The sequence below is a fragment of the Octopus bimaculoides genome, chromosome 1, assembly GCF_001194135.2.
Source record: "Octopus bimaculoides isolate UCB-OBI-ISO-001 chromosome 1, ASM119413v2, whole genome shotgun sequence".
In the NCBI taxonomy this organism is placed as follows: Eukaryota; Metazoa; Mollusca; class Cephalopoda; order Octopoda; family Octopodidae; genus Octopus; species Octopus bimaculoides.
The window spans coordinates 129211335-129227844 of NC_068981.1; the positions used below are offsets into that span (position 1 = coordinate 129211335).

Here is a 16510-nt window from a genome sequence, read left to right on the forward strand (position 1 = left end):
ATATATATATATATATATATATATATATATATAGCTCTCTGGATTTGCAGACACACTCCCCATTGATTAAATATTTGAGATGAATTGTTAATAAAGTAATAATTTTTGAAACTATTTAGCCTCATTTTCAGAAGTGAAAAATCTTTATATTATGTTTTGATTGATTTTATTTCCAATCACCATCAATCTTATTCGTAGGTGTGTACACATAGTGCAAAACTAGATTCTAAAAATAACCTATCTCTAAACTAAGGCTAGTATTCACAAGTACAATTACTATCATAGTTTTAATTTATTTATATTTACCTTTCCATAATGGCAGCCATATTGATCTGGAGTCAGTGCTGGGCTTACTGATTAGGTAATTAGTAAGCATTATAAATACTGCTAATTTTGATTTTTTTTTTTTTTTAATTTCAACTATCTGTTATGGAAATTCCATTCTTTCACAAACCATATATTTTCAGCTTTATCTTAATTTGGTGTTTCTCTTCTTATATGAGACTTCAAATTGAAATATATAATCAGTTCATGTGGTCTACAAGAGCTTTTGTCTTCTGATATTCCTCTAATCTGATTTTAAAGCCTTGCCCCCAATGCACTTCTTTATTAGACCTCCCACAAATGCATGAGTTATTATAAATGCAGTTCTTACTACTTTGGGGGAAGAATCTGTAAAGTATGGTATTATTTTGGAACATAATTCTAATGTTATATGTAGTGCAGATTTTCTAAATTTTTTTAAGATCTGTCATTGCAGTAAAATAAAGAAACAGTGGAGTTTGATTTAGCTTCTACATTTTACTTTAGGATGGCTGGGTATTTTGCTCTTTAGTAATGTGTTTTTCAGGTGACACCTTTCTTTTGTATTTGCTTATACATAGGTGCAGATTTGAAAATGCATAACCTTATTCCCATTGATGTTTCTGTTGTTTCTGATTATCTTTGGTGGCAATATTTTACATAAAATATTATCTTGGGTTGGGTTGAATTATGCATTTCACACTTATTCCACTAATCCACAGTCATCAAAAATAAAGTTTAGTAGATTAAAACATTAAAACATTGTGAATTGTAATGAAGTAAAAATTTACAAATTAAAACATTCTTTATGATAATGTGTACTGTAAAAAAAAAAAATCAGTATGGCAGTGAATATACTTCTTAGGATGCATTTTAGATTAAAACTTACCTAATCAAGACCAATAGTTTGATCAGACTTGGCAAATATTGTTCATCAAATTACTCTTTTAGAAAATATATATTATATCACCTTTCACATTTCCATCTTCACAAAGCATTTCCACTTTCTAAAATTATTTTGTATATTTTATATTTATTTGAGACAGTACTCATAATATTTTAAAATCATAATATTACACTTTAAAATCCATAAACAATACATATTTGGTATATTAAACAATCTGTCGCCTGGTAATGGCATCATCACATGGCCTTTAGGTGCTGTTAGCATTCAGGCCAGATTTCTAATTGAAAATAATTCTCTTCCTCCCACCAATACTGGACTCTCTGGAAAAGGCCATGGGCACTGCTATCCTCCCCAACTAAGCCATAAAAGTCAAAAATAAAAAAGGAAAAAAGAAAATATATTTCATTTTTGTATTTGGTTTGCAAGATTCTTGATGTGAAACCATGTGTTGAAACAAATTTTGTTGTGTCTTGGAAGAGTCATTGCACCAATAATAATAACATATGCACAGGTTCAGTTCTACTTCTTTATTATTAGTCACCTGATTAGATATCTAATCAACTAACTAATCGAGCATTTGAGAAACATGTCAGTTAAACAATCAATCAGTTGTTTGTTTGTCTGTCAAAGTTCTTTTGTTGCCATTCACAACCTTTTCAGTGATTCATGACTCCCAACTCATCTGCTTCATCTGAGAGTCATCATGGGTCAATGAAAAGGTTGCAAATGGCAACGAAAGAACTTTGATGGGCAAACAAACAAGCAATTGATTGTTTAACCAATACATTAGCCCTTCCTAAGGAACATCTGCACTACATTAGAATGTAAGGCTTATTTATCCGCATTATTTTGAATTACTCGTGCATTATCTTGTAGCTTCAAGATTTCAGTGATGTGATTATTTATTTTTACAATGACATTGTAGGGTAGGTGAGAGATCCGGGGTCTAGCCAGTTTGAACATAAAATCAGTAGAATATTTTAGCTGAATATGGCTGGTTTAAATGCTAAAGAGTTAAACAAATAAGCGAACACTTAGCTGATTAAGTATCTAACCAATTGACTAACAATAAAGAATGGAGTTGAACCTGTGCTTGAGTTACTATTATTGGTGTAATGACTCTTCTAAGATACAACAAAGTAAATATACTTTTGCTTCAGAACTCTTAGTATAAGTGCTCTTTGAAATCTTGGATGTCATTGTAAATTATTGGAGTGTGTCGTTTCACAGTTGGACATTCCCTTAGTTTACCCACTTAGTCATGAATGGTTAATGGCATATATTTTAAACAAGATAGACAGGTTGAGAAAATAGACTACTGTGGTTTAGAACACAATAAGCACTAGCAAGTTCTGAACTCTTGACCTTATAGTTGATAGTGAAACATCTTAATAACTATGGCATTTCTTGGAGATATTTAGGAATGAGTTAAATGTTTTACTTAGAGTTGGAGTTCATTATCAAGTAAGAAATGAACATGTGATAGATATTTTGTTTCAGGAGAATCGCAGAAAGAAAATTGAATGAGAATCCTTGATTTTAGTTTCGTTAACAAACAATTGTAGCTGCTTTTTTCAGCCTCTGCTTATAATTGAATTATGCTGTTAAGAGTAATATGGAGAAGTGTAATGGTGCTGCCAACTATTATTACCACGTACACAAGTAATATTTTTCAAAACACACCTGTTAGATACAAAAACAGTTAAGCTTTTCTAAACACTGTTGGATATAAAGTAGAAAAATTGAGGCTAACATTTTACTATGCATGTAATTTTATTTTTAGAAATATATTTTCATATGATTATTTGTTTAATTCAATTTTCAAATATCCTTTTTTTATATACTCATTACCAAATTAAAATGTCACATCATTGACAGAATAAAACATAATCCCCTTTGATGATGATTTCACGAGTTAGTGCAAATAGTTTTTTCACTTTTAAAAAAAATTTGTTTTATTTTTAATTATTTAAAAACACCTTAAATAGTTTATACTAATGCCAAGAGATGCTAAACTGAGAAGTTAAAAATCGTGTTTAACAACTTTCCATAAACTAGAGCCATTGCCAAATTGTTTGACTTGAATTTTTTTTTAAGTATGGCATTGGATGTTTTCATATTAGGTCATAGTTTTGGTAAATTTTGAGTAAAATAATGATACATCAACGGAGAATGTCTGTGAAAGTCACATTAGCTAATCAAACAGGAGAGAGAGAGAGCGATTATTCTTGATGACTAATATGACTATCCTATCACAATGTGGTACAAATATATAGACTGTACATTTAAAAAAAATTGTGAGATCTAAAAGTAATAAATTAAGTTGTGAAGCTGGTAGAAAGACTTGTAGACAAGGCAAGATAGCATAGATTTGTGTTGCATAAAATCCATTCTAGCATAATCATATATTGAGGACACTAGGATGCCAGAAGCAAGTCTTTTATAGAGAGGCATCTCAGAGAAAGCATGACTGAAAAACCTTAATAAACACTATAAAAATGAGATTTGGGCAGGGGTAGTGAGGGAACAATCAATATGTGCCTGGCTATCATGTTATAGAAATTTGGAGGAAAAGTTGCAAAAAGGTGAAGGAATTTTAGTCCTGGCCTCTACAAGATCAGATCTCAATTGCTCAACCTACTAGGACCTCGGTTTGGCTTCTACAACCACTAGAATAATGTATGTCAAGGACAAGGAGTTATTCCTTTGTCTTTAACCTGTATTAGCTGTTGTGTGTGTGTCTGGTGGAGAGTGTTAAAGTGCTAAAATGTTTTCATTGAATAATACATTTTCATTTGATAACAAACAAATTAATAGAAAGAAGATAGTGAAAGCCTTGTGGAAATTCCCACATATCTTCTGATTAACACCAAAGTTCATCATTATTTGCTATCGAGCCAGTGAAAGTTGCATTGCCATGTGGTTACTGAGTTTGCTAGAAACAGCAGCCCTCTATACACCCTACACTCTTAATAAAAAAAGTGGAACACTTTGAAATAAAGTAATACATAGACTCTGTCTGAAAATAAGATGGTATTATACTGATTTGTGATATTAAAGCTAACTTAAAGCCAAACATCAACAGCATCAACTATGCTTTATTCTTCTATTCGTGTATTATACCAAATTTTCTGTGTCAAATAAAACGAGAAAGAAAGAGAAGAGGAAATCAATAGAATTTTATAAATCAGTTGTTTTTTTCTGTAGAAATTATTGTTTTGTTTTGATTTTTGTTTATTTCCCTCCCACTCACCTGACCTGAAGAGATAGATAATGTTTGGATGTCATCTATTGTTAACCATTTTTAGGTTATCTGAAGTCTATTGTAGATTATGGACAAAGTTATCATTGATAGAGAGTACATACGACAAATGTGTACTTTCAACGGTTTTAGTAGATATGCTGCAAGTTATGTTGCATAAAGTAAGCTTGTTTGTTATGCCTTCATTGAATGAGTACTTAAGACTGAAATAATCAACAGCAGCAGCAGCACCACCATCACCACCACCACCACTACCATCTTCACCATCACTGTTAACAACAGCTTGCAATGTCAAATGATCTCTACAGTGTTCTCCATAACACATCTTTCCGGATTCCACACTTGTTAATGTCTGTGCTGAATATGTCATTTACTGCTCCCAATATCTCCCAATCTTAGAAGCTAAAAGTACTTTATTGACTGAAGATTATTGGTTTTACTATGCTGGTGTAGACTTCCCTGTCTATACCAGCATGGTAAACAGATGAGAGCTGACATCTTCACATATGTGAATTCCAGTGTTTTTAAGTTCAGTGTTTTTAAGCCTCATCTCAAGAAAACTTCTTTATCTTTCTCTTCTGCTGATGACTTTCTAATACAAACTCACAACATTTTCTTATGCAGCATATTTCATCTATTCATATAATATGTTGTGAGGATGGTTAGGATCTTGCACTCATGATCACAAAATCATGGTTTCATTTCCTGGACCAGACGGAACAAACTACTTCATTTCACGTTGCTCTGCAATCAATTTGACATCTGACATGTGGCACACCGTCCATCTATACATGCAAACAAATCATCTATGCAGGTTGTTCAGCAAGAAATTGCAGAATTGTCTTTTTCAGACTTGAAAGATCACCAAGAAAATATAACATGTTTTATCCCATAGAAGTTACCTTTCCTTCATAAACTGCTCACTTGATTTTTTATGCCACTTTTTCTCAGGGATGTATTTTGTTTTTTTAAATCTTTTCACTACACATCCTGAAGATGGTACTCAGTTTGTTCTTAAACAGATGCTGCAGATACTCTGCATTTATAACCAATATTTCAATGTTAAGGCATTAAGAGAGAATTTTAAAATTTTGAGAATTAGAGAACTAAAGCGCTGAGTAATTGTCCAAAATGCATTACATAGGTTTGGAGATTAATTGTTAATTGCTACTAATATGAGATCTTTTGGATATTTAATGATACGTTTTAGTAGCAGTTCATCTGAAAGCCTGTGGGAAATGAAAAATACATCCAAAACAATAACATGATTATTGTGTAGAATTTAAAGAGTATTTACTGACTTTCTGTAGTTGTTTTTATCATTGGAATAAATTGTTGCCAGAAGTCCTGGCTATTTGAATATGAACAGATATGGTAACAATCTTCTCTTATGACACTTTTAATATTCTGTTACAAGTGGTTCCAACTTGGAGTAAAAATAGTGGAAATAAAAATGCACAGAACTTTCAGCAGGTGTGAATTTTTCGTTTGTCCTTCATGTTTTATGCAAAAAATTATTTTTAAACAAATCATCACCAGTCATACTCTGTCTTGTCTGAATTGCGAACAACATACTCTTAATAGACTTTCATTAAATTCTCACTCAATAACATTAATGATAAAGTCATCTTGCAAAACACTTTTTACTCTTGATTTTTATTTGACCTTAAAGATGAATCACATCATTTATTGCCCTTCGGTAGTTACTGCATTGGCATAGCTGTACAGGCAATGATTTTTAAGCAATTTAATTAACTATAGAAAGCTAAATGTTCTATATTACATACACTAATGTCTAGTGTAGCAAGGAGCAAGATGCTTCACCTTGAGTTGGTGCATATAATAGAAAATAACCCCTTGAATAAAATTATGAATGAATTAAATGCAGATTTTAATGGTAAAGTAGATATTAGCCATTTATTAGTACAAATTTGAGACAGTAAAGAGAAACTAGTATCAATAAGGCCTGTTTTTCTTTTATCTCAAATTGTTGATTATGATTTTATTGATTTCTTTTTACTAGGCATAACAAGAAAAAGGTTATAGTCAGTTGATTTAACCTAAGTATAATAATGATCCAAGTATCACCTAGGGAATAAAAATCAAAATTGTCAGCAAAATTTCAATTCTCACTTTGTGTCAAGAAAAGCATCCAGCTACAATGCAATGCAACACACACACACACACATACAAGCAGTACAAAAGTAGGTTAAATTATGTTGATTTATAGGTTAACTATTATACAAATTTGCTTTGTATTTTCTACAGTTGCCTATATTGTGTATGTAAAATGAACCTTTTGTCTCTTACTTCCATTCACATCCTCTGTAAATCCAATTCTTTTGATATTCTAGCAGCATGGGAGAGAAAAAGAAAAACATTTTCCTGAGGACCCTTTCTTGCTTTTGATTCTTCTTGCAGATTTCAAATTGTTATAAAAACATCTTTATTTTCAAATATATATACAGAGATAGGTGCAGTGTTAGCAAAAATACTCCACGAGTTTTCACGTGTATAACACAACTCAATTTAATTTGTAAAATACCATGTTTTAATACATATGATTTGTATTTTTCTGTTTGTAAGTTTTTCTGTTGTATTTTGATGTGCTTTGCCTTTGCATCTTAAAATTCTATTTGTTGTTTACTTATCTTCCAATATTTATTGTATTTTAGTCAATTTTCCTTTTGTTATATATTTTTGTTTTGCTTTTAGTGTGTATGTGCGTGTGTCTAGATCTATTTAACACACATAGTTGTGTTTATCAGCTTATTTTACACTTATGTTTCTGGCTTTTTATTTTGTCATCTAAATTCATTTAATTTTCTTTTGTAATTTATTTCATAGATTTTGTTGCTTTATCTTTTGCCAAGCTAATTATTCTCATCATAAATCTCCCTTTATAAACAATATAAATAAACCTCTTGTTATAAATAAAATTAATCCCTTTTTATTATATATAAAGCCCAAACACTTAATGCAAACTAGTTAGTTATGTATCTATGAACTATTCCTTGTTTATTCAATATATCAAGGGAAATAGTTATAAAACAATGATATATTTATTAATGTGATCTTGGTAGTAGACTCTGTGGGTCAGCAGTAACTCATTGAATTAAGTCTATAACTCCACTTCAGTTTCTAGTTGGAACCACTTCAAAAATATTACTAATTCACTTTAGTTGTGAACATCAAAATTTCTTTATTCTCCCCTTTTTGTATATCTTTAACTCTGTAGTGTGTTTTATTCATCAGAAGTCAATGTTAAGTATAAGCCAAATGGAATTACGAGGGGTTTGAATATTAGGGACACACTCTCAATGTTCCTAAGGAACATCTATTGTTATGTTTTTGTATTTGTTTTGCAAGATTCTTGATGTGAAATCATGTGATGAAGGAAGCAGATACTGTTACACTTGAGGAAGGTCATATTTTTCTAATAAAAAACACATGCTATATTTTTGGTCTTTACTTCAGTTTTTTTATTATTTTCATATTTTTATTTTAGTGTCCTTTGTCAAAGCTCTTCTATCACACATCCTGTGACCCCTTCAACAACTCTTTATCCCACATGTCTCTTCTTGAACATGGAAGCTTGGTTAATAATGTAGATATTAAGATATTATCAACACATAGAACAGACATGACACTTAGATTACAGAAGCAACACACATAGTAATAGACAGGCCAAGCCTCAACAGAAAACATGAATGGAATAATAATACCCCTCCATTCCACCACACTATACAACCTGACAAATAAAGACAGAATGAGAAAGAAGAAAGAGCAAACAAAAACCAAAAAACCAAATAAACAAATAAATATAATAATCAAATGAGAGACATGGGTACAAGGAGTCTTGTAAGCAAACTCATATACATGCACACAAAACACAATGAAACACATACTAAACACACACTCACACAGATACAGACACAAAAACATGTGCAGATAAGGATACTACAGAAGGACAAAATGGACTAAGCAGAACAAGAGGAGATATGTGGGATAAAGAGTCACTGAAGAGATCACAGAATGTATGACAAAAGAGCTTTGACAAAGAAACATAAAAAATAATAAAGCTAAAGTAAAGACCAGACATATAGTGCATGTGTTTAATTGACAAAATATGACCGTCTCCAAGTAGAACAATATTGTATTTTCTCATATTATCAACACTAGGGTCATTCCTTCCTTCTGAACCTTCTGCATAGTATAATACTATCTGCTTCCTGATCTCAGTAATGAAGTTCAGTTGCTCTAAGATGTAAATTAGAATTGCCTTAGAATAAGAGCCATTGTGACTACAGTCAATACTAGGATTTAGTAGAAGGGTAAAGAAGTCAGTGATAATAAACTGAGGTCTTATGATAAGTTGAATAAGCTAAAAGCAAAACAGAATTTAGGTGGCTGTAGTATAACTAGTAATCTATAGTATTAATTTGTTTGCCAGTGTATATGGTACATTCTCGCATAAGACAAACTCTTACTTTTTTGTGGAAAAAAACAAATTTCATTTGTTTCATTATCCACTTATACACTTGGTGTCCCATCCACAATACAGTTGTATCAGATGCATGGTAATTTTTTGTTACATGTGTCTTATACACAGTATCATGATGTTTGTCATCTTTAGCAATTGAAAGTTGTTAGTTTAGTAATACTTTAATATTTCTATCACAACTCATTTGTAAATATAAGAAATCCAAGTTGGTAGCTTTTAAACTTTTTTTTTAAATAACAGCACTTTCAAGTTTTATGTCTTAAAAATATATATCTTAATATAAGACCTTAATTTAGTTTCAGGACTTTACTATTGGTTTATTTTTTATCAAACTTATATGTTAGTGTAGTAAATCTGGTTATGTGAGGATATTGTTTGACACTGTTAGCTGCATATAAACATGCTTAAGAACTGCAGCTGATATGGATATTAGTTGGTGGATCAAAAACCAGATATTGAGCTATACCAGTAATTCAGTTACATTATTTGACTCAGTTTACTCAGTCATAAGATAGGTTTCACTTATTTTTATGGCTAATAACCTGACATTAAAAAACACAATCCAGCTGTTAGATACATTTTCAAACTAGTCATGAAAAAATCTGGATTTCTAACACAGAGACTAATCTATTTTCAGATGAGAAAGGAGGTAAAAGTTTAGATTGGTATTACTGTCAGTATTAAGTTTTACATCCATTTGTCTATACCAATACCCAGAAAATGATAGATTATAAACATTTCTAAAAATATATAATTGTAGCCAAAAATCTGAGTAGGTGAGATAGACTAGTTGCTGATGCGTCATAAGTTTATTGTTATCCAATGATAACAATTGTATTACTAAATCACTTAATTTCACATGCCTCGAACCACTTAGATGTGAGGAATAGTTATCAGACTGTCTTAGTATATTACCTGGAATACATTAGTGTTCCATTTTCAAAAAGTGATTCACTATTTTATCTGCTTAACACTGTTAAATCTGGAGCTAAACACAAACCCTAGAAATCCTGTGTTAGACCACACTTTTACATTGAATCTCTAATTAATTTCACATTGCACAGAACATTTATCAACATCATAAATATAACAAAACTATAAAATGTAATTTAAACATGCCTTTTTTCTTTTCTGCTCCTGCAAAAGTCTGATCATTTAAGTCACATAATTTTTATTAGCATGGTTCTGGCATGAGACATCTTTTGTTTTTATTCATCAGTGGTTGTTTTATTGCATGTTGTTTTAAAATGGACTACTGACCACTTGTGTTACTTCTCAAGTAGGCAGAGTGAAGAGCTTTCAGCAAGTTTATTATGAAGCACTCTCATCAGTCATTCTGTTTCTCCCATCATAATATCATTTCTTTCACCCTGTTTCCTTGTTCATGCTCTGCCAATGCATTCTCTTTCACTCACCCTCTTGGCCTCGTTGCCCTGAACAGGGACAACATAGCATAGTGAGAACTACTCAGTTTTGCTGGACATAGGCAACTCCACTAGTGCTGGTGCCAGAATAAAATTCTCTTAATCATACTCTTTAAAGTGGTTGGTGTTAGGGAGGGTATGCAGTTGTAGAAACCATACCAAACCTTAGGTATATATGTAAGACATAGTCCTCCAAACTATAGAGGAGAGCAGTAGCTTTGAATAAGAACTGACTCAAGCTGTGACGATTAACCCAATTCATGTCCACATAGAAAGCAGACATAAGATGATGTTGATGCACTCTGAAATAGATTATATAATCTCTAGGATGTGAAAACCTGTATAATCTTCAGGAAGTGAGATACTGTGTAATCTCCATAAAGTGTCTTGTGAGAGAATGTTATATTTGTTAAAATTTTAGGACACCTCTCATTTTGTCCACTATCAGGCTGTTACATTTCTCTCTTGTTTTGATTACCATTATAGCTTATACTTCTCTGTAATTCTACGCAGTTCCTATATTGTATACCCATTCAGTTTTCTCTCCTTTTATAATCTTCTTACTACCAAGACAATTTGTCTAATACTTCCTCTCCAGAATTACATTCCTCTGAAATATTTTTCTGATCCAATAATTGAAGGTCAACATTGTGGCATCAGGATTTTGAAGTGTCTCCCCAGAATGGTTCAACCTTGCAAATCTTTTAGATCAGAACTGTTCTAATTCTATAATAAATGTAGTTCCTCTCCAAGGAGCAGTACTTTAACAAATGTTTTTTCTGTGATTTGTAACACGCAACCTAGCAAATCATACTTACATCTCTGCAACATTTGGCTCCTTTTTTCTTTTCTTTGTGTGTGTGTGTGTGTGTGTGTGTGTGTGTGTGTGTGTGTGTGTGCAACAATACATATATACATGTGTGTGTCTTTGGAACAAATATTATTGTGTTTTAGAAGAGTTATGTTTTTCAATAATTATACACTTGCACTGGTATCTTTTCATCTTTTTATTATATAATTATTTGATTATGCATATCAAAGTCTTTTATCAGTTTCCTTACATAATAGAGATCAGTGGACTGGTTATAGAAATGTGATAAGAAAAAAATTTTGATACCCATAATCAAATAATTATAGAATAAAGAAATCTATAACAGTCAGTGTATGTATTTAACTATTGGCAAAGGTGTCTGTTCTAAAATACAATATATATCTGCAAACTTTCCAACTCACTGCCTTACTGATGTACTCTTACTATATGCCAAGATATATCTTTCACATCATCACAGTCAGAAGTTTTGTTGCTTTTTCTAATTACTCTGAACTTTTAATAGACTGAACTATCAGTTGGTGGTGGCTGTAATCGTGTTAATCTTAACGTTGATGTCAGGGAAGCAGGTTAGAGTGATAATAGTAATTCTTTTGTTATTATACCATTGACTTTGCTGACAATCTTGCTTTGATATCCCATTGTATTAAAGATGCAAAATCTTTGTTTACAAGCACTGGAGAAAGCAGCAAACCAGGTTGGCCTTTACTGCAATGAGAGTAAGATAGAGTTTATCATGACCTCCTCCAAGTTAACTGACAACTTCAAATATCTTGGATCACACATAGTAGACTCCCAAAAGGACTTTCACATCCACAAAGCTCTTACTTGGGATGCATGTAACAGACTTGATAAGATCTGGCACTCAAATCTTCCACTCACGTTAAAAGTTAAAATATTTAGAACACTGATTGAGCCGGTCCTTCTCTATGGATCAGAGACTTGGACCTTATCAGCTCTCTTAGAAAAACACCTAGATAGAACATATACCAGCCTGCTCAGAAAGATACAGAACATCAGTTAGAGATCACACCCAACACTCAGTAGCATCTATGGAAATCTGATACCAATATCCCTCAAGCTAAAGCAGAAATGGCTACAATTTGCTTGCCACTGTAATCGAGCAGAGAAAGAGGTTATCTCATCCCTGCTCCTATGGCATCCCTCTGGAAGTGTTTTCTCCGGGAGAGTGACATTTCCAGATACTATATCTCAGGACTCAGGGCTGGATATTAGAGATCTGAACACAGCAATGTAGGACCATATAGTGTGGAAAGGAGTTTCAACCATCCTATGGTTGGTCGAAGGATGATGATGATGATGAGAGTGATAATGGTAACTTATACTATTATTACTCAAACTTGGTCTCAAATATGAGTAATGGAAATTATAAGTTGCAACATACTTTGACTTTATGAAAAAAGTAATGGTGATTTAAGCATAAGTGGTTCCAACTTGAAGTGAAAATAGTGGGAGTAATAATTCACAGAAATTCCATCTTTTAACCTGATTCCTAACTGTTTTTATGTTAAAATTTGGCAAACATGTTATAGCAGATTACAATCTTTCCTGTCTGAACCAAGAACAATGTCCCTTATAGTTAGATAAACTGTACTGATATAACTTTTTAGCTTGTGCTAATTGATTAATTCAACTATACTGCATAAAATTACAGTCAATTCCTCTACAAGAGACTATTTTGTTATAATCAGCATATGAAATTTCCAAAAATTTATATCCTGCTACAAAATTTTAGATTTTTACAATACTGAGTTCAATTTTTATAAATGATCTTTGTTCTACACCAGTCAAATTGCTACAGTTACCTTTTCTGGAATTATTGTTTCAGGTAGTTCATTAGCATAAAAATATTGTTGGGAGCTACTGAGTTTAAAGTCCTCATTTCATCAAACCTTTAACCATCATATTCATAAAAAGAGATACATCTTTTAAAATGAAACTTAAACTTGAAATTTCTGATTTAAGCATATCAGCCTATCCAGATGTATACTGAGGTAATGGTTGCTCTAAAATCAATAGTTAGTATTCTATGCAGTGAAGATGGTTCTTATATCTAGGAAGGCAACTATTCTAATGAGTATGATGTAGTAAATATGACTAGCTCACTTTATCCATTGTAGGTTCTCTTAAAAACATTCAACAACAAAACTTCTAATCAGATATGTATCTTAATCATTCAACAACAAAACCAACCCATAGTCAAATACGTATCTTAACCAAGAACCTAGAAAAACATAAATTATATGGCAAAGAAACATTTAGGCTTTTTACAACTAGGCTAAAACATATAAACAGTAGAAATTGAACTGAAATCCAAGAGGAAAATCAATGGAAAGATAAATATTGTTACTTTATTCTATTTTGTGTGTGTTTGGGTGACTGAGATAATTCTACTCCCTCTTTCTTTCTACTTTGGACTAAATATAGGACCATTGCTTCTAGCTTTATTATTTTGTAATTAATAATTCTGCTTGTATATATTCACTTTCAGTCTTTACAACAGAAGCTGAGGCCTCGGCACCTCCACGTATGTATTTTATAGCAACCTTATCACAGTGCTTCGTTTTCTGTTTTTTCTTTTCTTTTTTTTTTTAGTTTTAAAATTAAGTAAAAATAGCTATTTTTGATAACTTGAACAGTTAGTGTCAGCTATGTTTTTTTTTTGTTTATTTTTTATTCAATAATAGAAGAATATCTAAGAAAATTTTAGTTCACTGGTTGCTTACTTTATAATTTTATTTAGACACAAGAAAGTTATTGATTAGTAAATATACACCCTAAACTTGGATAATTGTCAGATATTCTTAAATTGAACTTTTTAAGGTGCAGGTGGTGAGAACACCATTTGTCAATTCTTTACTTGATTTTTATCATAAAATATGTAATATAGTTCCTTGTCATTTGTTAGTTTGTCTTTTGCATGGCTAAATTTCTGTAATAGCCTTAGTGTTAATGACATAAGTTACACTATGGTAAAATATATAATCAACTGTTGAATAAAGTTAACCTTTTTAAGATCTAAAGGTTTGGTATTAAATTGAAATGATCTTTTAAATAAAAGTATTGATCTCAAATCTTAAATTCATAGTTAATATTATTCTATTGATAGCAAAATCCAATATGACAGATTATGTGGTAACTTTTACTAGAAGCATTTGACAAGTGTATATAGCAGAGATATTAACTGATATTAGTGGAGGTGCAATGGCCCAGTGGTTAGGGTAGCGGACTCGTGGTCATAGGATCGCGGTTTCAATTCCCAGACCGGGCGTTGTGAGTGTTTATTGAGTGAAAACACCTAAAGCTCCACGAGGTTCCTGCAGGGGATGGTGGCGAACCCTGCTGTACTCTTTCACCACAACTTTCTTTCACTCTTACTTGTGCCTGTAATTCAAAGGGCCAGCCTTGTCATTGTTACTCTGTGTCGCGCTGAATATCCCTGAGAACTACGTTAAGAGTACATGTGTGTGTGGAGTGCTCAGCTACTTGCACGTTAATTTCACGAGCAGGCTGTTCCATTGATCGGATCAACTGGAACCCTCGTCGTTGTAAGCAACGGAGTGGCAACATAACTGATATTAATTACATGCATTAAGATATATAGTCTCAACATGTGGGATTTGATGATCAAGAAGTAATGACCCAGTAATAAGAATTACAGTAGATAGGATTGATTTGAGTGAAGATTTGGCTGGGATAATTAGATGTGGGACAGAATAGATCAAAGCAATGTCAATCTCAAAGGTATGATGCTTGATAGAGTTGCATGGAAATATAAGGTCATGCAGATCCCTTCAACTTTAAGCCAGCATGAAAAAATGAACTTGTAACTGATGATGAGGATTATCAAGGTGATCTCAATTTACAAAGGTTTATTTTGAAAGTTGTAAAATTTTTGTGAGAATGTGTGGTAATTGCCTTTACTTTATCTTTTGTTTTAACAAGTTTAGCATTGTACCTGTCTTTAGATTTGTATCTGTTTATCTTCACTTGGGGGATAATTAAATATGTCTGAACCTGGAAATTTGTTTTTACTCTATGTAGAATCATGCCATATTCAATAATTATCCTGCTTAATAAGTTCATGGATTGTGATTATGATATACAATAAGTAAGAAAAATGTTAAAAAAGGACTGTTTATTACATGGTATAACCTTATACAGTTGTTGTTGTTAAATACTGTAGTTTAGCATGGTAGCAAACCATTGTCTGATGCAGATGAGTTTTATTGTAGATCAGTGGCTCATTCTTCTATAGTCAAATCACACCAGAGTTAATTTTGTCTTTCATTTTTCCAAGTTATAAAATAATTAGCAATAATATACTAATATAATATAATTATATATATATTAATTAGATTGGAGCCTGGTGTTGCCATCCGGTTTCACCAGTCCTCAGTCAAATCGTCCAACCCATGCTAGCATGGAAAGCGGACGTTAAACGATGATGATGATGATTAATGTAAAATAATTATCAATAAGTTACCCATTTGGTTAACATTATTTAATATTAATGTTCAGAAGTGACTAAAAAGGTTGGTGTCAAGGAGGGCATCTGAGTCCTATCTAACCCATGCTAGTATGGAAATGTGGACATAAAGATGAAGATAATGAAACCCCTTCATTTTCCTTTCATCTCATTTACTAAGGTGCCAAAAAATGGCAGTAAGTTTTCAATGTGTTAAGCCTGGAATCCAGTAGAAGCCATTTCACTTCACTTTCATTAACTACTACTCTTAAGATATGAAGAACACAATTGTTGTTTGTTTATTCTTTGAAACCAACATAAGTATTCATTAATTGATGCATTCTACTAGCTGTGAATAACAAGAAAAATTTGAAGACATTAGGTGCTTGAGATAAATAAGTTTTAAGATGAATTAATATTATTAATTATTATATTAACAATCATATTTATTAATAATTTTAATAACCAACTTATACACTTGGACTTATAAAATTGTTTCTTGAACTAGTAGACTAATAATACAGTTCTATATTTAAGAGATGAGGAATTATTTACATTATTTACATTATCTACATTTGACGGATATTCGTCCTCATCTTGTTTGTTGTTAACACAACGTTTCGGCTGATATACCCTCCAGCCTTCGTCAGGTGTCTTGGGGAAATTTCAAACCTGGGTTCTCATTCCTATCGATGTTACTATTATTATTATTATTATTATAATAAGGTTCCGAGTTCGATTCACGGCAGCGACCTGATTAATAATAATAATAATAATAATAATATAATAATA

The 16510-nt window shown here is 31.9% G+C and overlaps 1 protein-coding gene across 3 annotated transcripts in view; it reads left to right on the top strand.

Annotated features, from left to right (window-relative positions):
- Nucleotides 1-16510, top strand: part of LOC106878142 (RILP-like protein 1) — a 117735-nt gene that overhangs the window by 60771 nt on the left and 40454 nt on the right. For 2 of the 3 annotated variants that reach the window (XM_014927276.2, XM_014927266.2), the window contains exon 3: nt 13742-13777. The exons of the other annotated variant lie outside the window; for it this stretch is intronic. In XM_014927276.2, coding sequence (XP_014782762.1) covers nt 13742-13777 — 36 coding nt within the window. The remainder of the gene's footprint in view (nt 1-13741; nt 13778-16510) is intronic. 3 annotated transcript variants of the gene reach the window in all.